This window comes from Phacochoerus africanus, chromosome 16 (genome assembly GCF_016906955.1).
Source record: "Phacochoerus africanus isolate WHEZ1 chromosome 16, ROS_Pafr_v1, whole genome shotgun sequence".
Lineage (NCBI taxonomy): Eukaryota > Metazoa > Chordata > Mammalia > Artiodactyla > Suidae > Phacochoerus > Phacochoerus africanus.
The window spans coordinates 23,588,780-23,604,320 of NC_062559.1; the positions used below are offsets into that span (position 1 = coordinate 23,588,780).

General features: G+C 38.2%; 1 protein-coding gene across 1 annotated transcript; it reads right to left on the reverse strand.

Moving 5' to 3' along the window:
• Nucleotides 1–4,608: 4,608 nt before the first annotated feature.
• LOC125117634 (hyaluronidase-4-like) lies at nt 4,609–14,294 on the reverse strand. Its single transcript, XM_047763642.1, has 3 exons — nt 13,365–14,294; nt 9,333–9,422; nt 4,609–5,248 (listed from the first exon to the last, which is right to left on the reverse strand). The coding sequence occupies exons 1-3, from the start codon at nt 14,283–14,285 to the stop codon at nt 4,808–4,810; spliced, it is 1,452 nt and encodes a 483-aa protein (XP_047619598.1). The 5' UTR covers nt 14,286–14,294; the 3' UTR covers nt 4,609–4,807.
• Nucleotides 14,295–15,541: the final 1,247 nt, after the last annotated feature.

The window sequence follows — 15,541 nt, forward strand, 5'->3', positions numbered from 1 at the left end:
GAATTTAAGTTACATCTATCAGCGACAAATGTATTTTTTAGGATGCTAGGTTCAGAAAAGCAAGCTCACACTGTGAAAGGTACTGTATTTGAGAAGTAAAATAAGTTAGGGCAGAAAAGAAATTGGGATATTCCAAGAAATGATAGAAAATTAGTTTTCCCCCAACTCTTCTGAGAAAGCATGTTTCTAAAAACAGTCCTTAAAATTTTTCAAACAAAACAAAAAGTATATTTTACCTTTGCTTTTGTTTGCTGCCGGTCCTTTAGTCACCTGATGCAAAGAGGTTTAGTGGCAAAAAGATGCCCTGTGGCTGTTCAGGGAAACATGTCATTACAGAGGTGACTCAGTTCTCCAAGTTAAACTGGAGACTGGCATTACATCTCTTTATAACTAAAGCCAGACTCTCTTAAAAACATATCTGTATAAGTGACCACTGCTTTCTGAAAATACCCAATTTAAATTCACTGACTGAAGGAGAAAGAAAACTTTGATTGAGACTTTAGTTGAAAAAAAGAAAGGTAAAAATAACTGCATTAGAAAGATTCCCTAAGGTGCCGTCCTTGATGACAATGGAATAATGAACTCTCAGTGAAGTTTTAGCTATCATTCTGAGTAAATACATTAATTTACTAGAACCAGTGGTTCAAGACAGTGAACTGAGGACATGTATTTGCTGCATCATCTGCATTACATCTTTAGAAAAAGTACAACCTAAAGCTGAAAATGAGAAAGGGTGACATGGCTCAAAGATTGAAAATAAAATTGAATCGGAAATGTCTTAATGGTAGAAATTTACCTTAGAGGTGTGAACTATCCTTTCCATTGGAGAGAGAAACCTGAGGTGTAGAGACAACAGATCCAAAAAACATATCGAAAAAACACGAGTGCGTGGAGGACCAATTATCAGAGAAATCAATTAAAATATCGCTTCCGGTATAACAGAATCAGTCAGGGCATTCAACTTCCTAGAGGATGTAGAACGACAAGGAAGAGAGACATGTAACACAAGGACATTTAAATACAGAGAAAGACCTTCTCGGGTAAGGTTCAGAGTTTGGCTGTGGGACTAAATACAAAAGCAGAGCTAAAGGGGACATAGCTGGGTCTCCCCAGCGGACACGGAGGGGATAAAAAAAGGAAAGGCTGCTCAGCCCTTAAAGGAATTACACTCCTTTTCCAAGATAATTTTCTCCTTGCTTTGATAATTGTGAGAATTCCTACCAACCTGCCTGTTTTCTGCTCACGTGCTCCAGGCAGAAACTTACTTGTCAACATGCCTCAATCGCTTTCAGTCTATAGCCCATTCTCCCGTTCCGCAGGAGATGAGAGTCCTGTTGAGTACATATACAAATGCAGGGGATTAACAGGGGTTGGGGTGGGGTGGGGTGGGGGGGATCCCTATGACAATTTTCAATAACTCTGTTCCTTCACAAATATAAATGGATAGCTAAGGATCACATTAAACTTGTAAGAAAATAACTGTTTGGAATTAAATATGTGAGTGTCAGAATATGGTGAAGACTCAGCTAGTATTCTGGAAGAAAAAGTAGGCAAATCCATAATGCAAAGCAAAAAAAGACCACAGCTTAGAATCCATGAAAGAAAAGCAACACCAAGTAGAGATCTAGAAGAAATAAGGGCCTTAAATGAACAGAGAGAATGAAAGGGAACTATTCGAAAAAGAATGAAATAATCCTGAGCTGAAGATGAGAGTCTAAACTGGAAGAGAAAACTAGAAGGCTTTGTAAAGAGTATCTTCAATACACAAATAAACACAAATGACGTGAACTTACTAAGGACCAGAAAGTATGATTATGACATACTGTTTCTGAGATGAAGACATACATTCCTTCTGGTTTAAAAATGAGTGTGCGAAACAGAAGACTGGAAAAAACCAAGTATCTCATCAAAATGTTTGTGTCCAAATTAAAATTAATTAAATTAATTTTTTTAATTAATGAGAGATAAGAAACAGTACTGCCCTAAGTATCATTTATCAGGTAATTTTTCAGGTAATTCGGGTGAGAGATGGGTACTCTAGGGTTTCTAAGAGGTACTACCTGTCATCTTAGAAAGTATGTTTCATTTACTAAAGTATTTTGTGGTATTTATAATGTATTTTGCTCACAGTTGTATCCTTTATTAATATCCCTTGGAGAAGCATATGTCCTAAGCATAGGAATGGAGTTTAAATTTTGATATTTTATTTAAGAAAAATAGAATTTTTATGTTGTCTTTGGATTAGACATAATTGATGACTAATTGTGATTAGTCATTTATGACTTCCCATTTTTATGAGACATTTGACTAAGCACTATGGTCTGAAAACCCAAAGTTATGCTAATCAAAATAAATAAAAATTCAATGTTTTCCATAATCTGTCTTTAACTTGAGTAGATTTTTTTTTAGCAAACCAATCATTTTGAAGACTGTATTGTTAGCAATGTGGCATTATTTGGTTTTAGTTTTGTTTGCTATTAAAGTGAAATAAATGTCAACTTTTTTTATTTAGAAAAAGTTAAATGATTAGTTATGGGTAATAGGATTGGGGGGGTTCCTATTTTCTGTATGTTTTTCCTTATTCTTTCCTCTACCTTAATACTTTTTGTTATGCCTTGACTCTACTGGAGGCACCATTTAAGGAGTGAAGAGCTGTGATGTGTAAAATCGGCGATACCTCTCATTCTCTCCATATCTTATTTTCTTTCCCTTCAAAATGGTGATAATATTATTAATATTTCCCTTTGCCTGCCTTACTGGAAGTCATTGCATATCAAAACTCATATAATAATTGTTGGAAAACTATCACTGTAGAAATAGAAGAAGCTACTCTTTGTCCCTTATCAAGGCTTAATACCAACTTTAACAGTTGTAAAAAGCATTTCTTGCTTGGGCACAAGAATCTAATTACTATAATTGCAGTCTTGATGCAACAGGAACCCTAAAAAATAGGGGAAATAGGAAAATAGCCCCCAATTTAGATTACTGTATTTCACTATCTCATTAAATTTTTCTCCTGAGAATGAATAAATGAATAGATGAACAAATGAATTGAAGTCTGAACCTGAGTGTGATCTACCTACCTATGTTCTATGTGCTTGAATAAAGTATTATATATATATATATATGCGCAATATTTGGAAGTATCAGGCAGGAAAACATCCCCTCTAAATTAAGGTGGGAAATGGGATTTGAGATATTATAATCTCTTTTGAATCTTCTTTTTTTTTTTTTTTCTTTTTAGCTATTTCTTGGGCTGCTCCCGTGGCATATGGAGGTTGGTTAACCTACTGAGCAAGGGCAGGGACCGAACCCACAACCTCATGGTTCCTAGTCGGATTCGTTAACCACTGTGCCACGACGGGAACTCCTTTTTTTTTTTTTTTTTTTTGTCTTTTGTCTTTTTAGGGCCGCACCTGAGGCATGTGGAGGTTTCCAGGCTAGGGGTCTAATTGGAGCTGCTGCTTGCTGGCCTATTCCAGAGCCACAGCAATGCCAGATCCGAGCCACGTCTGTGACCTACACCACAGCTCATGGCAATGCTGGTCCTTAATCCACTGCTTGAGGCCAAGGATCGAACCCGCAACCTCATAGTTCCTAGTCAGATTCGTTTCTGCTGCACCAAGATGGGAACTCCTTTTTTGAGTCTTAATGAAAGAAAATGATCTGGATTGTAACAGGCAGGTCAAGTGGCCATATGAATTTTTCAAATGACTTGCCATGCATTAAGAACTAAAAGGAAATTAATTGCTTTCGTACAGTATACTTTAATAAACCAACAAGTATTACATCAAAGAATTTCCTATATAAATTCCATTTTATTAGAGTTTAATAGTGCTTAACTTCTGATATTGATGATTGCCAAATGAATTTTCAAGAGCCCTGTGGATAAAACTGAACTCTACAGCACTCAGTATAGATTCCCTCTCACCCCATGACTTGATATCCTGGGGCACTTGTATCATTTAGGAATTCCCACCTACAACGCAATGGTTACCTTCTTTAGCTTCCATGTTATTGTGTGTTCCATATCCCATATGACCTTATTACAAATATCCCAATTTGCTAGTAACAGTTGGAATCCCAAGACCATCGTAGCAACATCTAATCATAATAGATGCTTTTTGTTGCTATCAATTTAAGTGCATATTTATTTGAAATAATAAAATGGAGATATATCTTATTTGACATGCTTTCCTTCAAAAGCTTCACTTAAATTATTATTTAAAAAATTATTTTCACTCAGACTCTTAGTTCAAATAGAGTTAATTAATGACCTGGCTCCCCACTTCCCTCACTCTTCCTGCTGCCTCAGCCACACTGGCCTTCTTGAGATCCCGAAACCCTTCAAACTTGCTTTCACTTAAAGACAGTTGCATTTGCTCTTCCCTGTTTCAAGAAGGCTCTCCTCAGGCACGTTTGTGATCTGCTGTTCCTGCCTTCAGGTCATCTCTTTAGGGAGCCATATTTGACAACCCTAGATACAACTTCCCAGGCTCTCCCACAATTCCTAACCCCTTCCCTCTGTGTTATTATTCTCCCCAGCACTTAGCACCATTCGATATGTATGCATCTGTTTCTTTATTACTGTTTGTTTTCTCACAAGAATTCAAGCCCCCCAAGGACAGAGACTTTGAAACGTTTACATCGTTATCCTTTCTACCTCTCGTGAGGTAAGCACCTAATAAATAATCACTCTACCAACGTGTGGAACTAATGATTATCCCCTCCTTTTTTAACTTTAAAGCCAATAAATATTTTAGAAGTAGATTGAAGTTAATGAAAAAAAATCCGTATTTTCTACTTTTCAAGGAAAAAATTGACATTGTTGTAGAGGGGTAAACAAAATCAACAGAATCCCAGATGAGGTCATGCCAAGAATTACTGAAAATTTAAAGTTAGCCAAGGGAGCCTTACTCTTCCCTCTCAAGACATCTGAGGAGCGTTGCTGGCAAGACTCGCCATGCCAGCCATGATAGCAGTGACATACAAACCCATCTTTCAAGTCCTTTATCGTCTTCAGTTTACTGGCTGGAGAAATGGTGAAACTCAAGCCCTTACCGAGGACATGTTTCTTACTGCTGCTTTCAGGCATGTGCAGATAGGAGGAGGACTCAGGTATTTTACGGACGCATCGTCCATTATTATTACACAAACTTTGACTGCAAAGTTTGGCTGCAGTTGTCACATTAGCAGCATAATGGCCCAATGCTCCTTGAATAAATTTCTGCACAGACAAGCAGGTCTCCTGGAGGAAAAACAGAAATCTATTAAAATCACTTTCAAAATGTGATTCCACTATCCAGGTGGTATTTATTAATGCCTGATGTTTTATATTTGGTAAGGCTGAGAAAAAAGAGTATTTCAGAGGATTAATCATTTAAATGATAGACTAAGCCTTTATAAAGTCCTATAAGTGATGATCCATGCCTTTGATTAGGAATACTCCAACCAGCCAATTTCTTATCATTTCAGAGGAAGATGATTCCACATTTTCCCACCAGAGACCTCCTTAAAGAGATATTTGTAGTAACACTTTAAAAAGAAAAACACTAATTTGGGATGGATTTAATTGTAAAACAGTTTTGACCCTGATCCTTAATATAATATGTTAACGTCAGGGCAGATTTTTCTAAAACTGCCAAGTAATCCCATTCTTCTCCTTACCTCTGCAGAGATAACAGCTCTCCTGAAGTCAGGGCTATAGTCTTTGTATCCATGTTTTTATAACTTTACTACATTATATGTAATTATGAGTAATATGGAGCATTAGTTCATTTTTTTTTTAATCTTTGTAGGGCCACACCCGTGGCATATGGAGTTCCCAGGCTAAGGGTCAAATTGGAGCTCTAGCCCCTGGCCTACACCACAGCCACAGCAACGCAGAATCTGAGCTGGGTCTGTGACCTACACCACAGCTCATGGCAACACCGGATCCTTCACACACTGAGTGAGGCCAGGGATCAAACCTGCATGCTCATGAATGCTAGTCAGATTTGTTTCCACTAACCCATGACGGGAACTCCTTAGTTCATGTTTTTAAGCTTTTATATAAATTTATATAGTTTGGGAAATCTTATTTTCTATATTTTTGAGGTTTTTTTCATCCCATGTTCATACATGTAGTTAAAAAAAAAACAAACAACTAACAAACAAACCCAAAATCTTAGCCGTGGTTCAATTTCATGGTATGATACTTTATCCATCAGTCAGGTTGTAGGAGGTAACCTACAATAAAGGTCATTATTTACAACCAAATGCCAGAGTCACTTGCATAGCATATAGAAAGTGAGGCTGTGGGAGTTCCTATTGTGGTGCAGCAGAAACAAATCCAACTAGCTTCCATGCAGATGTGGGTTTGATCCCTGGTCTCGCTCATTGTGTTGGGGATACGGGATTGCCGTGAGCTGTGGTGTAGGTTGCAGACGCGGCTCAGGTCCCAAGTTGCTCTGGTGTAGGCTGGCAGCTGTAGCTCTGATTCAATGCCTACCCTGGGAACTTCCATATGCTGTGGTTGCAGCCCTAAAAAAGCAAAAAGATGGTCAGGCTGTCTTCCCGCAAGTCTGCTGTTAGGTACCACTGATGTTTCCACAATTTGGGGCTTTAACATCAGGGCACATCTCCACCTACTAATGATTGCACTGTGGGGCCAGGATGAGGTAGTGTAATTGAAATGATATCTTCAGCAAACCCAGAAGAACCTGGTTAAAACCTGGATAAATGACTGCCTTGAACCCTAAAGGAATCAGAACCATGGGAAAATCCTAGTGGATTCATTAATAACATAAAGTGTGTTTTCTATTAGCGCCTCAGTTATTTTGATCAGTGTTAACACTGATGCATAATTAAACTCCAATGAATTTAAAACAGTGGGATAGTTTCTCTGGGAGAAGGGGCCCCAGAACTGTGAATCCATCTAGACAGAATTGAAGGGTTCAGATGGACAGTCCTAAGGCAGAATAAAGCTCCTAATGGTGGGAAGTTGAATAAGGTTTCATTTTGGGCAGTAACAAGTTCTGAAAATCCCGTGTGTGATATTTTTGTTCCAGGGACATTAATTCTAGGCCAGCCTCATACTATTCTTAAGAACAAATGCTATTTTTAATCAGGGAAAGACTCCTTATCTGAGGCATCTGAGGAGTTTTCTAGAACAGATGGAAAAAATTAAAACAAGGAAACCACTAAATAAGAAAAGAAAGGAAGAAAAGGAAAGAAAGATAGTAGGGGAGGGAAGAAGGAAGAAAGAAAGAGGGAGAGAGAATGAGAAAGAAAAAGATGAGGGGGAGAGTGTAATCAAAGAGAGCATAGAACACAGGTAACACAATCAAGTTCAAGTTGGGCACCCCCCCCCATTCTGTCCCAGCCCCTTCCATGAAATTCCTTCTTCACTTAGCTTCCAGGTTATCACACTTTCCTAGCTCAGTGAGTGCTCCTTCTTGATCTCCTTTATAGCTCCTGCTCCTCTTCCCTACCCCATAACCCTGGAGTGCCCTAAGCTTAATTCTTGGACCCCTTCTCTTCTCTAGCTATACTCTCTCTGGATAAACTCACCCCATCTCACTGCCTTAAATAGAACTCCCAAATGTGAATTTCCCAGACTTTATCCCAGATCAGCTGTATACCCACCTACTGAATCGACATCTCTACCTGAATTTCTCACAAACATTTCAACCTTAACCTCCTGATCTGCTGCTCCTCCTCCCAACCTGTAACTCTGATGGCTTCCCCATCTTGGCGTAAGTCAGCTCCTTCTTTCCAAAGCCTCAGGAGCAAAGCCTTGGAGGTGCAAAGTGTGTGGGAGTTGGGGGGGTATCTCTAACCAAACCTCAAGGCCCCTCATGCAAGAAAGAGCCAGCCCTGATATGGCAGCCATGTGGGAAGATTTTCAAGAGATAAAAATAATTATAAATGCCACCAAATAAATAAAATTACCTTGCCCACTTTGGCTGCTCTCCATCCCAGTCTCGTACACCCACCCGTGAAGCAAATTAGCAAAGATATTGATGGCACTCCTCTTCCCCACACCTAAGATCCAAACTTGAGGTTTGGAGAGGAGGAGCAAGAAATGTTAACCTGGATAATAACCACCACTTATATGGCATTTACCACGTGCCAGCTACTGTTTTAAGTGCTTTACATGTGTTAATAATGTAGTTCTCATAACAGCCCTATGAGATAGATAGTATTATTCTCCCCATTTTATATGTAAAGAAATAGTACAGATTTGGCCAAGGTCACATGGATAACAGGGGACAAAAAGTAGGCATTTGACCACAAGGAGTCCAACCCCAAGCCTCCTGCTTTTACCACCCCCACCATGGCGACTTGCGCAATGCTAAATGAGAAAGAGGTGACAGTTTTTTCTATTTTATGAGACTGGATGTTTTAATACCTGAAAATTGAACTATATTAATACCTAGAAATAAGGAAAAACTGTGGTTCCAGAATGTTTGCTTGTGTAATAAGACAGGGCACCAACTGAATATGTTCAAAGTCAAATGTGGAAAAATAATAGAGGTATTTCATGTGTGCATTACTACCAAGGGTAAATTGTTAATAAAAGTTTATATACATATATTTTTTCCTCCCATGAGCATGTCTATCACAGACAAAGAGAAAATGGAAAATCACTTTTGAAGATTCCGTCTTCCTTTGCGTGAATAAAAAAAGTTATTTTTAAAGTTTACTCTTCTTTTTCTTTGTCAAATATATATCATTTAATCTACTGAAATCTTTACAAAGTAGGTTTTGTTTTAGTACTTTTTTTATATATATATATGGTTAATTCATCCAAGATTTTACCTCTAGAAAGTAAAATCTGAATTCTCACTTAAGATTGTCTGATTGGAAAATTTGTGCTCTTTCCATGCAACTATATATTATGATGGCTGGTGCAGAATAGGTGCTCAAACAATGTTAGTCCCTGTACTCTTTGAGCTCTGCTAATGTTAATCAGCAACCATTTGTCTCTGCTGTGAATAACGAAAACAGAAACCAATGTTTAGAATATACCCCAGATGCTAACAGAGAAATCACTGCTTACCAGGGAGTTCCCCATGTGGCTCAGAGGTAACCAACCCAACTAGTATTCACAAGGACATGGGTTCAATCCCTGGCCTTGCTCAGTGGGTTAAGGATTCGGTGTTGCTGTGAGCTGTGGTATAGGTCGCAGACATGGCTGGGTTCTCGTATTGCTGTGGCTGTGGCATAGGCCAGCAGCTACAGCTCTGATTCAATGCCTAGCCTAAGAACTTCCATATGCTACAGGTGAGGCCTAAAAAGACAAAAAAAAAAAAAAAGAAAGAAAGAAAAAAAAGGAAATCACTGCTTACCTTTGAATTAGAATATTCATATCCACCCCACAATATTACTCCTGCCACCCCCAATGCAGCACTCTCACCAATTGTATGTACTAAGTCCTCCTAGAAAAGAAAAGGATCACAGTAGTTTCCCACAAACCATGTTTAGTCATTGACAATTCAATAATAATAAGTCTCAATCCATCAACTGTGGTAAAGAACACATTGATAATTTTATCTCTGTTTCTAAAACAAAGGACTAGAGAGCAGAATTAGAAAAGGTAATTCTGCCTGGGATATTTACATGATAAATATTTATGATGTTTCAGGCAATATTCTAGATACTGAGAAAGTAAAAATGAAATAGATTCTAGTTCCCGTCCTTGAAGGAGTGCTTTAGTGTGATGATTGAGACAGACATATATCACTACAGTCCAATAAGTTCAATTATATATTAGCATCCACAGGACATTCATAGACTAGGGGAAGAGCTTAATGTCACATGTAAGAGTTTGGGAAATCTTCCTACAAGAGGTAAAATTTCAGAGGGGTCTTTGGAAATGAGTATAAATTGATAAACTAGATTGAAGAGAGCAGAGTTTTATAACTGGTAGGAAGAGAAATGGCAGAGGCTTCTATGTAAGAAAAAGCATGGTTAATCCAGAGAAGTGCCAATGACTCTTAGGGTAAAAATCACAGAGAATCTGGGGAGAAGTAAAGGCGTCTGAATCTTTGTATATAAGTAGCATCCAAATACAAGAGTCTTTCATGATATTTTATTTTATTGTCCTATTTTAAAGTATTAGGACTTAGAGTTCCCATCATTGCTCAGTGGTTAATGAACCTGACTAGTATCCATGAGGATACAGGTTCACTCCCTGGCCTTGCTCAGTGGGTTAAGGATCTGGCGTTGTCGTGAGCTGTGGTGTAGGTCGCAGATGTGGCTGGGATCTGACATTGCTGTAGCTGTGATGTAGGCTGGCAGCTACAGCTCTGATTCTACCCATAGCCTGGGAACCTCCATATGCTGCAGCCGCGACCCTAAAAAGACAAAAGACAAAAAAATAAAAATAAAAAAAAATAAAATATCAGGACTTAACTACAAAAAAGTTTTGGTACTGGAAAGCCATACATTTGCAACTTTGATAGATATTTTTGGCTGTCACATAGAAAACATATTGGAGGGGGAAGTGAAGATGGTAGGCAGGGACCCCAATTAGGAGGTGATGGAAACCGTTTACTGAGAAATGATGAGGACCTCAACAAAGGCAGAGTTGGTTCTTGGAAAGCAGAGGGGACAGACTGAACAGTTATTTGTAAATTAAGATGGGTGAGTATTCATTACCTACTGGATAATGGAAAGAGAAGGGAGCCATCCACATGACCCTCAAGTTGGGGGAATAAGATTATAATTCTACTTATTCAAGATGAGAAACAGAGGAGGTTATGTTTATGATTCTAGAGCAGGAGCAAAGATGCAGGAAATAGGGAGAGAAGAGAGACAGAGGAAATGACTGATGGACAATCTGCATTCTTTCCTTCCCTGCAAGTTGTGGAGAATCAGGGATCCAGTACAAAGGCCAAGTGTTCAAAGCCAGAATGAGAAAATGGCCACGATACAGCAAAGCTCCCCTGTGTTATATGACGCTTCCTGCAACACTGGCACTCATGTTTCACAAACCAAGTTATGAAACAAGAAAGAAAATAATTATCCCATTACGCTAATTAGTTTTGTATTCCTTAAATGAAAATTAAGTCTCTCATTTAAATTGAGGCATCTCTGAAAGAAAATATCCAGCAAAGTTAAAGTGATTTCTTAATTATGATATGAATTACATAATAAATGATATTATGACATAACAATAAATGTTATTTAGACAATAAGTGAGATAAGTTCATGCTATTTGCTGATGTGCTAAACATAAAAAGCAATAGGATAGTATTAAAATACTTCAATATACTATTACTCAGCTAATAGTTCTGGTTTTCTGAAGTAGAGCTCAAAAGTGATACTTAGCCCATAATTTACTTTGAAAATTAAATAGTCTCCCAAACTGGGAAAGTTACGAGCCAAACTTTCATTAAAATTTGTGGCTCATATCACTCTCTCATTTTCTATCAAACTATCTGACCACATGTAGTATTATTATTTTCTAGTGTTATCAGTATTAATAACATTGCATCTGACACATTGCAGACACTCAATAATTTTTGAATGAATAAACATGACCTAGTCTTTTTCCCTAGTGACATGATTTGAAAGATCTGTTCTTGAGGAAAAAATTTATTGAGAAGACTTTGGTAGGTATAACTGACGTCTTCAAATACCTGGAGAACCGACTTTTGAAAGAAGGATTTGATTTATTCTATGTTTTATTCAGAGGTTAGAATTAGAACTAGTAGCAGTATGAAATTATCCAGAAGCAGAGTAGACTCAAAATACTCAAGAACTGGAGTTTCTGTTCTGGCTCAGTGGTCAATGAACCCGACTAGGATCCATGAGGACACAGGTTTGATCCCTGGCCTTGCTCAGTGGGTTAAGGATCTGGCATTGCCATGAGCTGTGGTGTAGGTCTCAGATGCGGTTCAGATCCTCCGTTGCTGTGCCTGTAGTTTAGGCCAGCAGCTGTAGCTCCAATTTGACCCCAGCCTGGGAACTTCCACATGCTCCGGTTGTGGTGCTGAAAAGACAAAAGACCAAAAAAAAAAACCTCAAGAACTTTCTAGGGATTAATACTGTTCCCAAAAGGCAGTTTTCCTTCTGGACTAGAGAGAGCCCCATCCAAAAGTGCTAAAGGAGGCAAGAAAAGATCCATGTTTGAGTGAGAGGCGGGTTAGATACCTCTGAGGCCCTCTGACTCATCATGGTGCTGTTTCTTTTCCTGAGTGAACTTAGGGAATGAACATTCCATTTTAAATACTACTGCGTCATCCTGCAATGACAGAAATGTCATCTAATCAATAGTATTTGAGTCAGTAGATTTTATTCTAAAATATTTGAGGAAGAATTGATACTGTGTTTAAATGACCTTATCACAAACACAAGTGGTCTAATAAGGGAAGGAGTGTGTTATCCATCTAACAGCCCTGTTTCTGTATTAAAATATCAGACTTGTAAGCTCACAGATATGGATGAAGATCTAAAGTTTTTCTCATGTAGCCACCTATCCAATAATTGATCTCTATAATAATGTCCTACCTAAATGTCAATCTAACTACAGCTTGAATACTTCAAAATGCTGCAAACTCGTTATCTTCCAAACTCGTTCATTCCCACATTTTGTGTTTCCTACCTTAAGTCGAAGGATAATATCTATTTACATAAACCACTTTATGGCTTGACATCCATACTTAGATGACATTGTAGATTTTAAATATAATATCAACAGAATCTATGCCATTTTTCAAGTAACCTAACCAATTAAAGCGTAAAAATGCAGTATATTGAAAATACGGTTGGCTAATAATTTACCCAAGCCTGTTTTACAGGTTTTGGATTTGGAAAATTGGTACTATTCTCTCATTGAAAGATTTTCTTTAATACAAAATTTCTCACTGGTTAAAATTAATGTGTAATATGATTTAACTTAAGCTTGACAACTGTTCTGTAGGAAATCTCTGTAAATGCTAAGCATGTAGGAATTGTCATCTAAAAACTCTAAATAAACATTGATTTGTCAGACACTATTTCAGAACTGGCTTGACATTTGAAGTAATAGATGGCGGGTTTTTTAATTTTGTTTTTTACGGCTGTACCTGTGGCATATGGAAATTCCCTGGCCAGGGGTTGAATCAGAGCTGCAGCTGAGGCCCATGTCCCAGCCACAGTTAACACAGGGTCTGAGCAAAGTCTGAGACCTTCACTGTAGCTTGCAGCAACACTGGATCCTTAACCCACTGAGAGGCTAGAGACTGAACTCGCTGCACTGAGCCACAACTGGAACTCCAGAACATACTATTATATTATTAAAGGAAAATAAGCATCCTAAACATTTTTTTCCCTAAACTTTATAGAGTTATTCTACTAAATTTCCATTTTTTAGGCGTGACTGTATTTTTTCTTACCTGTGACAAAGCTTCAATGCTATGCAAATAAAATGGCCTGGAAAAAATAAAAACTGGCAAAATGTAGTCACGTCTAGCCATTTCAGCAATTCTCATGGCTTCTCTAACGCGATAATGCACAAATTTCAAAGCATTTAAACTTGACTTCAATATTTTATCCAAATATATTGAAGTATAAAGTGCTCTGCTTTTTTTCCATAGCCACTGGAGTTGGTCATTGAGGAAAATTTCATCACTTGGGCATTTACCTGTGTAAGTCTGAGGATTTATCCTATAATCATAATTGTAGCAGTCTGGATAGAGATAAAAGCCCCATAAACATTTCGGTCTCATTTCTAAAGCGAGTGTGAGAGTAGCATTCATAATATTCCTTCCAGCCGTTTCAAATTCCTCTTGGGCAACAGTTTTCACTTTCATTTCTGACCAATCAGGATGGTGGTTTCTAGTAAAGGCTAAGGAGAAATTTTTATATATTATTCTATTGCCCCAATTTCTGTCCCATTGTGGTTTCCAGCTTTCCCAGTCAAGGACAACAAGACCATCTGATCTCCACCAAGGGACAAATTTTGCAATGTCATTAGCTGTCTTCCTGAGGTGTTTGGAGAGACTCACATTCTGTGGTATTCCTCCATTAAAGGATTTTCCATCTTGAGAGAAATACGGATAATACCCTAATTCATTTGGATAAATTATGGCAATTGTTGATCCACTCTGAGTCTCTAAAGGATTTGATATGATATTAAATAATCGAAGATTCAAATCCACATTGAAGAAATGCTGACACTGCATTGTTGGGGCCGCCCAGAAAATGTTGAAAGGTCGTTTCTTGATCACTGGGGGCATTGCTGGTTTAAGGGCTGAGTGAGTAAACATGACCAAGAGTAGCAGTACTCCTAACCACTTCACCCACAGGTTGCACATGGCTTGTAGTTTTCACCATCACAGCAGTCTCCCTAAAGACAAGAAGAGGGAAAAAAATTAGACATGATGGACTCGAATGTCCCTTTAGTTCTTTCTTTTTTCTTTCTTTCTTTTTTTTTTTTTTTTGTCTTTTTGCTATTTCTTTGGGCCGCTTCTGCGGCATATGGAGGTTCCCAGGCTAGGGGTCCAATCGGAGCTGTAACCACCGGCCTACGCCAGAGCCACAGCAACGCGGGATCCGAGCCGCGTCTGCAACCTACACCACAGCTCACAGCAACGCCGGATCGTTAACCCACTGAGCAAGGGCAGGGACCGAACCCGCAACCTCATGGTTCCTAGTCGGATTCGTTAACCACTGCGCCACGACGGGAACTCCTCTTTTCTTTTTTTTTTTTTAAGGGCCGCACCTGCAGCATATGGAAGTTCCCAGGCTAGGGGGTGGAACCTGAGCTGAGGCTGCCAGCATACACAGCAACGCGGGATCCAAGCTGTGTCTGCGACCTACACCACAGCTCTCGGCAATGCTCGATCCTTAACCCACTGAGCAGGGTGAATACACAGAGAATAACAAATCAAGTTAAATTCTTGGTGGTGTTTGAGCTGCTCTTTATGTGGTAGACCAAAATTTTTAAAGATTTATGAGATTTTTTAGAGTTTTATCTGAACAAATGAAGGAAGAAAAATGAGGCTTTTTTTTTTTTCAAACTGGAAAAGTTAAAAAAAAAATCCAGTGAATAAAAACTAAAGTGCAAATTTTCATGAAAATACTCACCTCTACAAATTCTAACTGCTAGCTCTCCTGGTTTTAATTTTAATTTCCTGTAATTCTGACTACATTAACCCAAACTATCCTGTACTAACAAAACTTTGGTTGTAAGAGGAGCAAGGAAAGAATGAATGAATTGCCATATCTCCTTCCCGATTACTGGAAAACATGCCCTGTTGAAAATTAAGAAATACTGGCACTTTAACAAATATTAAATAGAACAACAAGCAATAACAAATGGAACTAACAGTAAGTATTACCTTGCACAATATTTGAAATAAATAGCCCTCAAAAATTTGTTCATTTGTTTGTGCGTTTTTAAAGACAGCAGTTACCTTTAGAATTAGCACAGGCTAAAACAGAAAATAGATAGAAATGGCATTTACCTGCTGTTGATTATGGATTTTGATGCTATCCTCTTCTTTCAGGCACATAAATAAGCCTAAAAACCTACTAATTTTTTAACTCCATGGTTTGCCCACGAAGAAAA

Coding starts and splice junctions, on each gene's coding strand:
- LOC125117634 (XM_047763642.1), bottom strand. CDS start 14,285: ATGTGCAACCTGTGGGTGAAGTGGTTAGGAGTACTGCTACTCTTGGTC. Junction 9,423..13,364: donor GCATTGAAGCTTTGTCACAG/GTAAGAAAAAAT, acceptor TTTCTTTTCTAG/GAGGACTTAGTACATACAAT. Junction 5,249..9,332: donor ATGAATATTCTAATTCAAAG/GTAAGCAGTGAT, acceptor TTTTTCCTCCAG/GAGACCTGCTTGTCTGTGCA.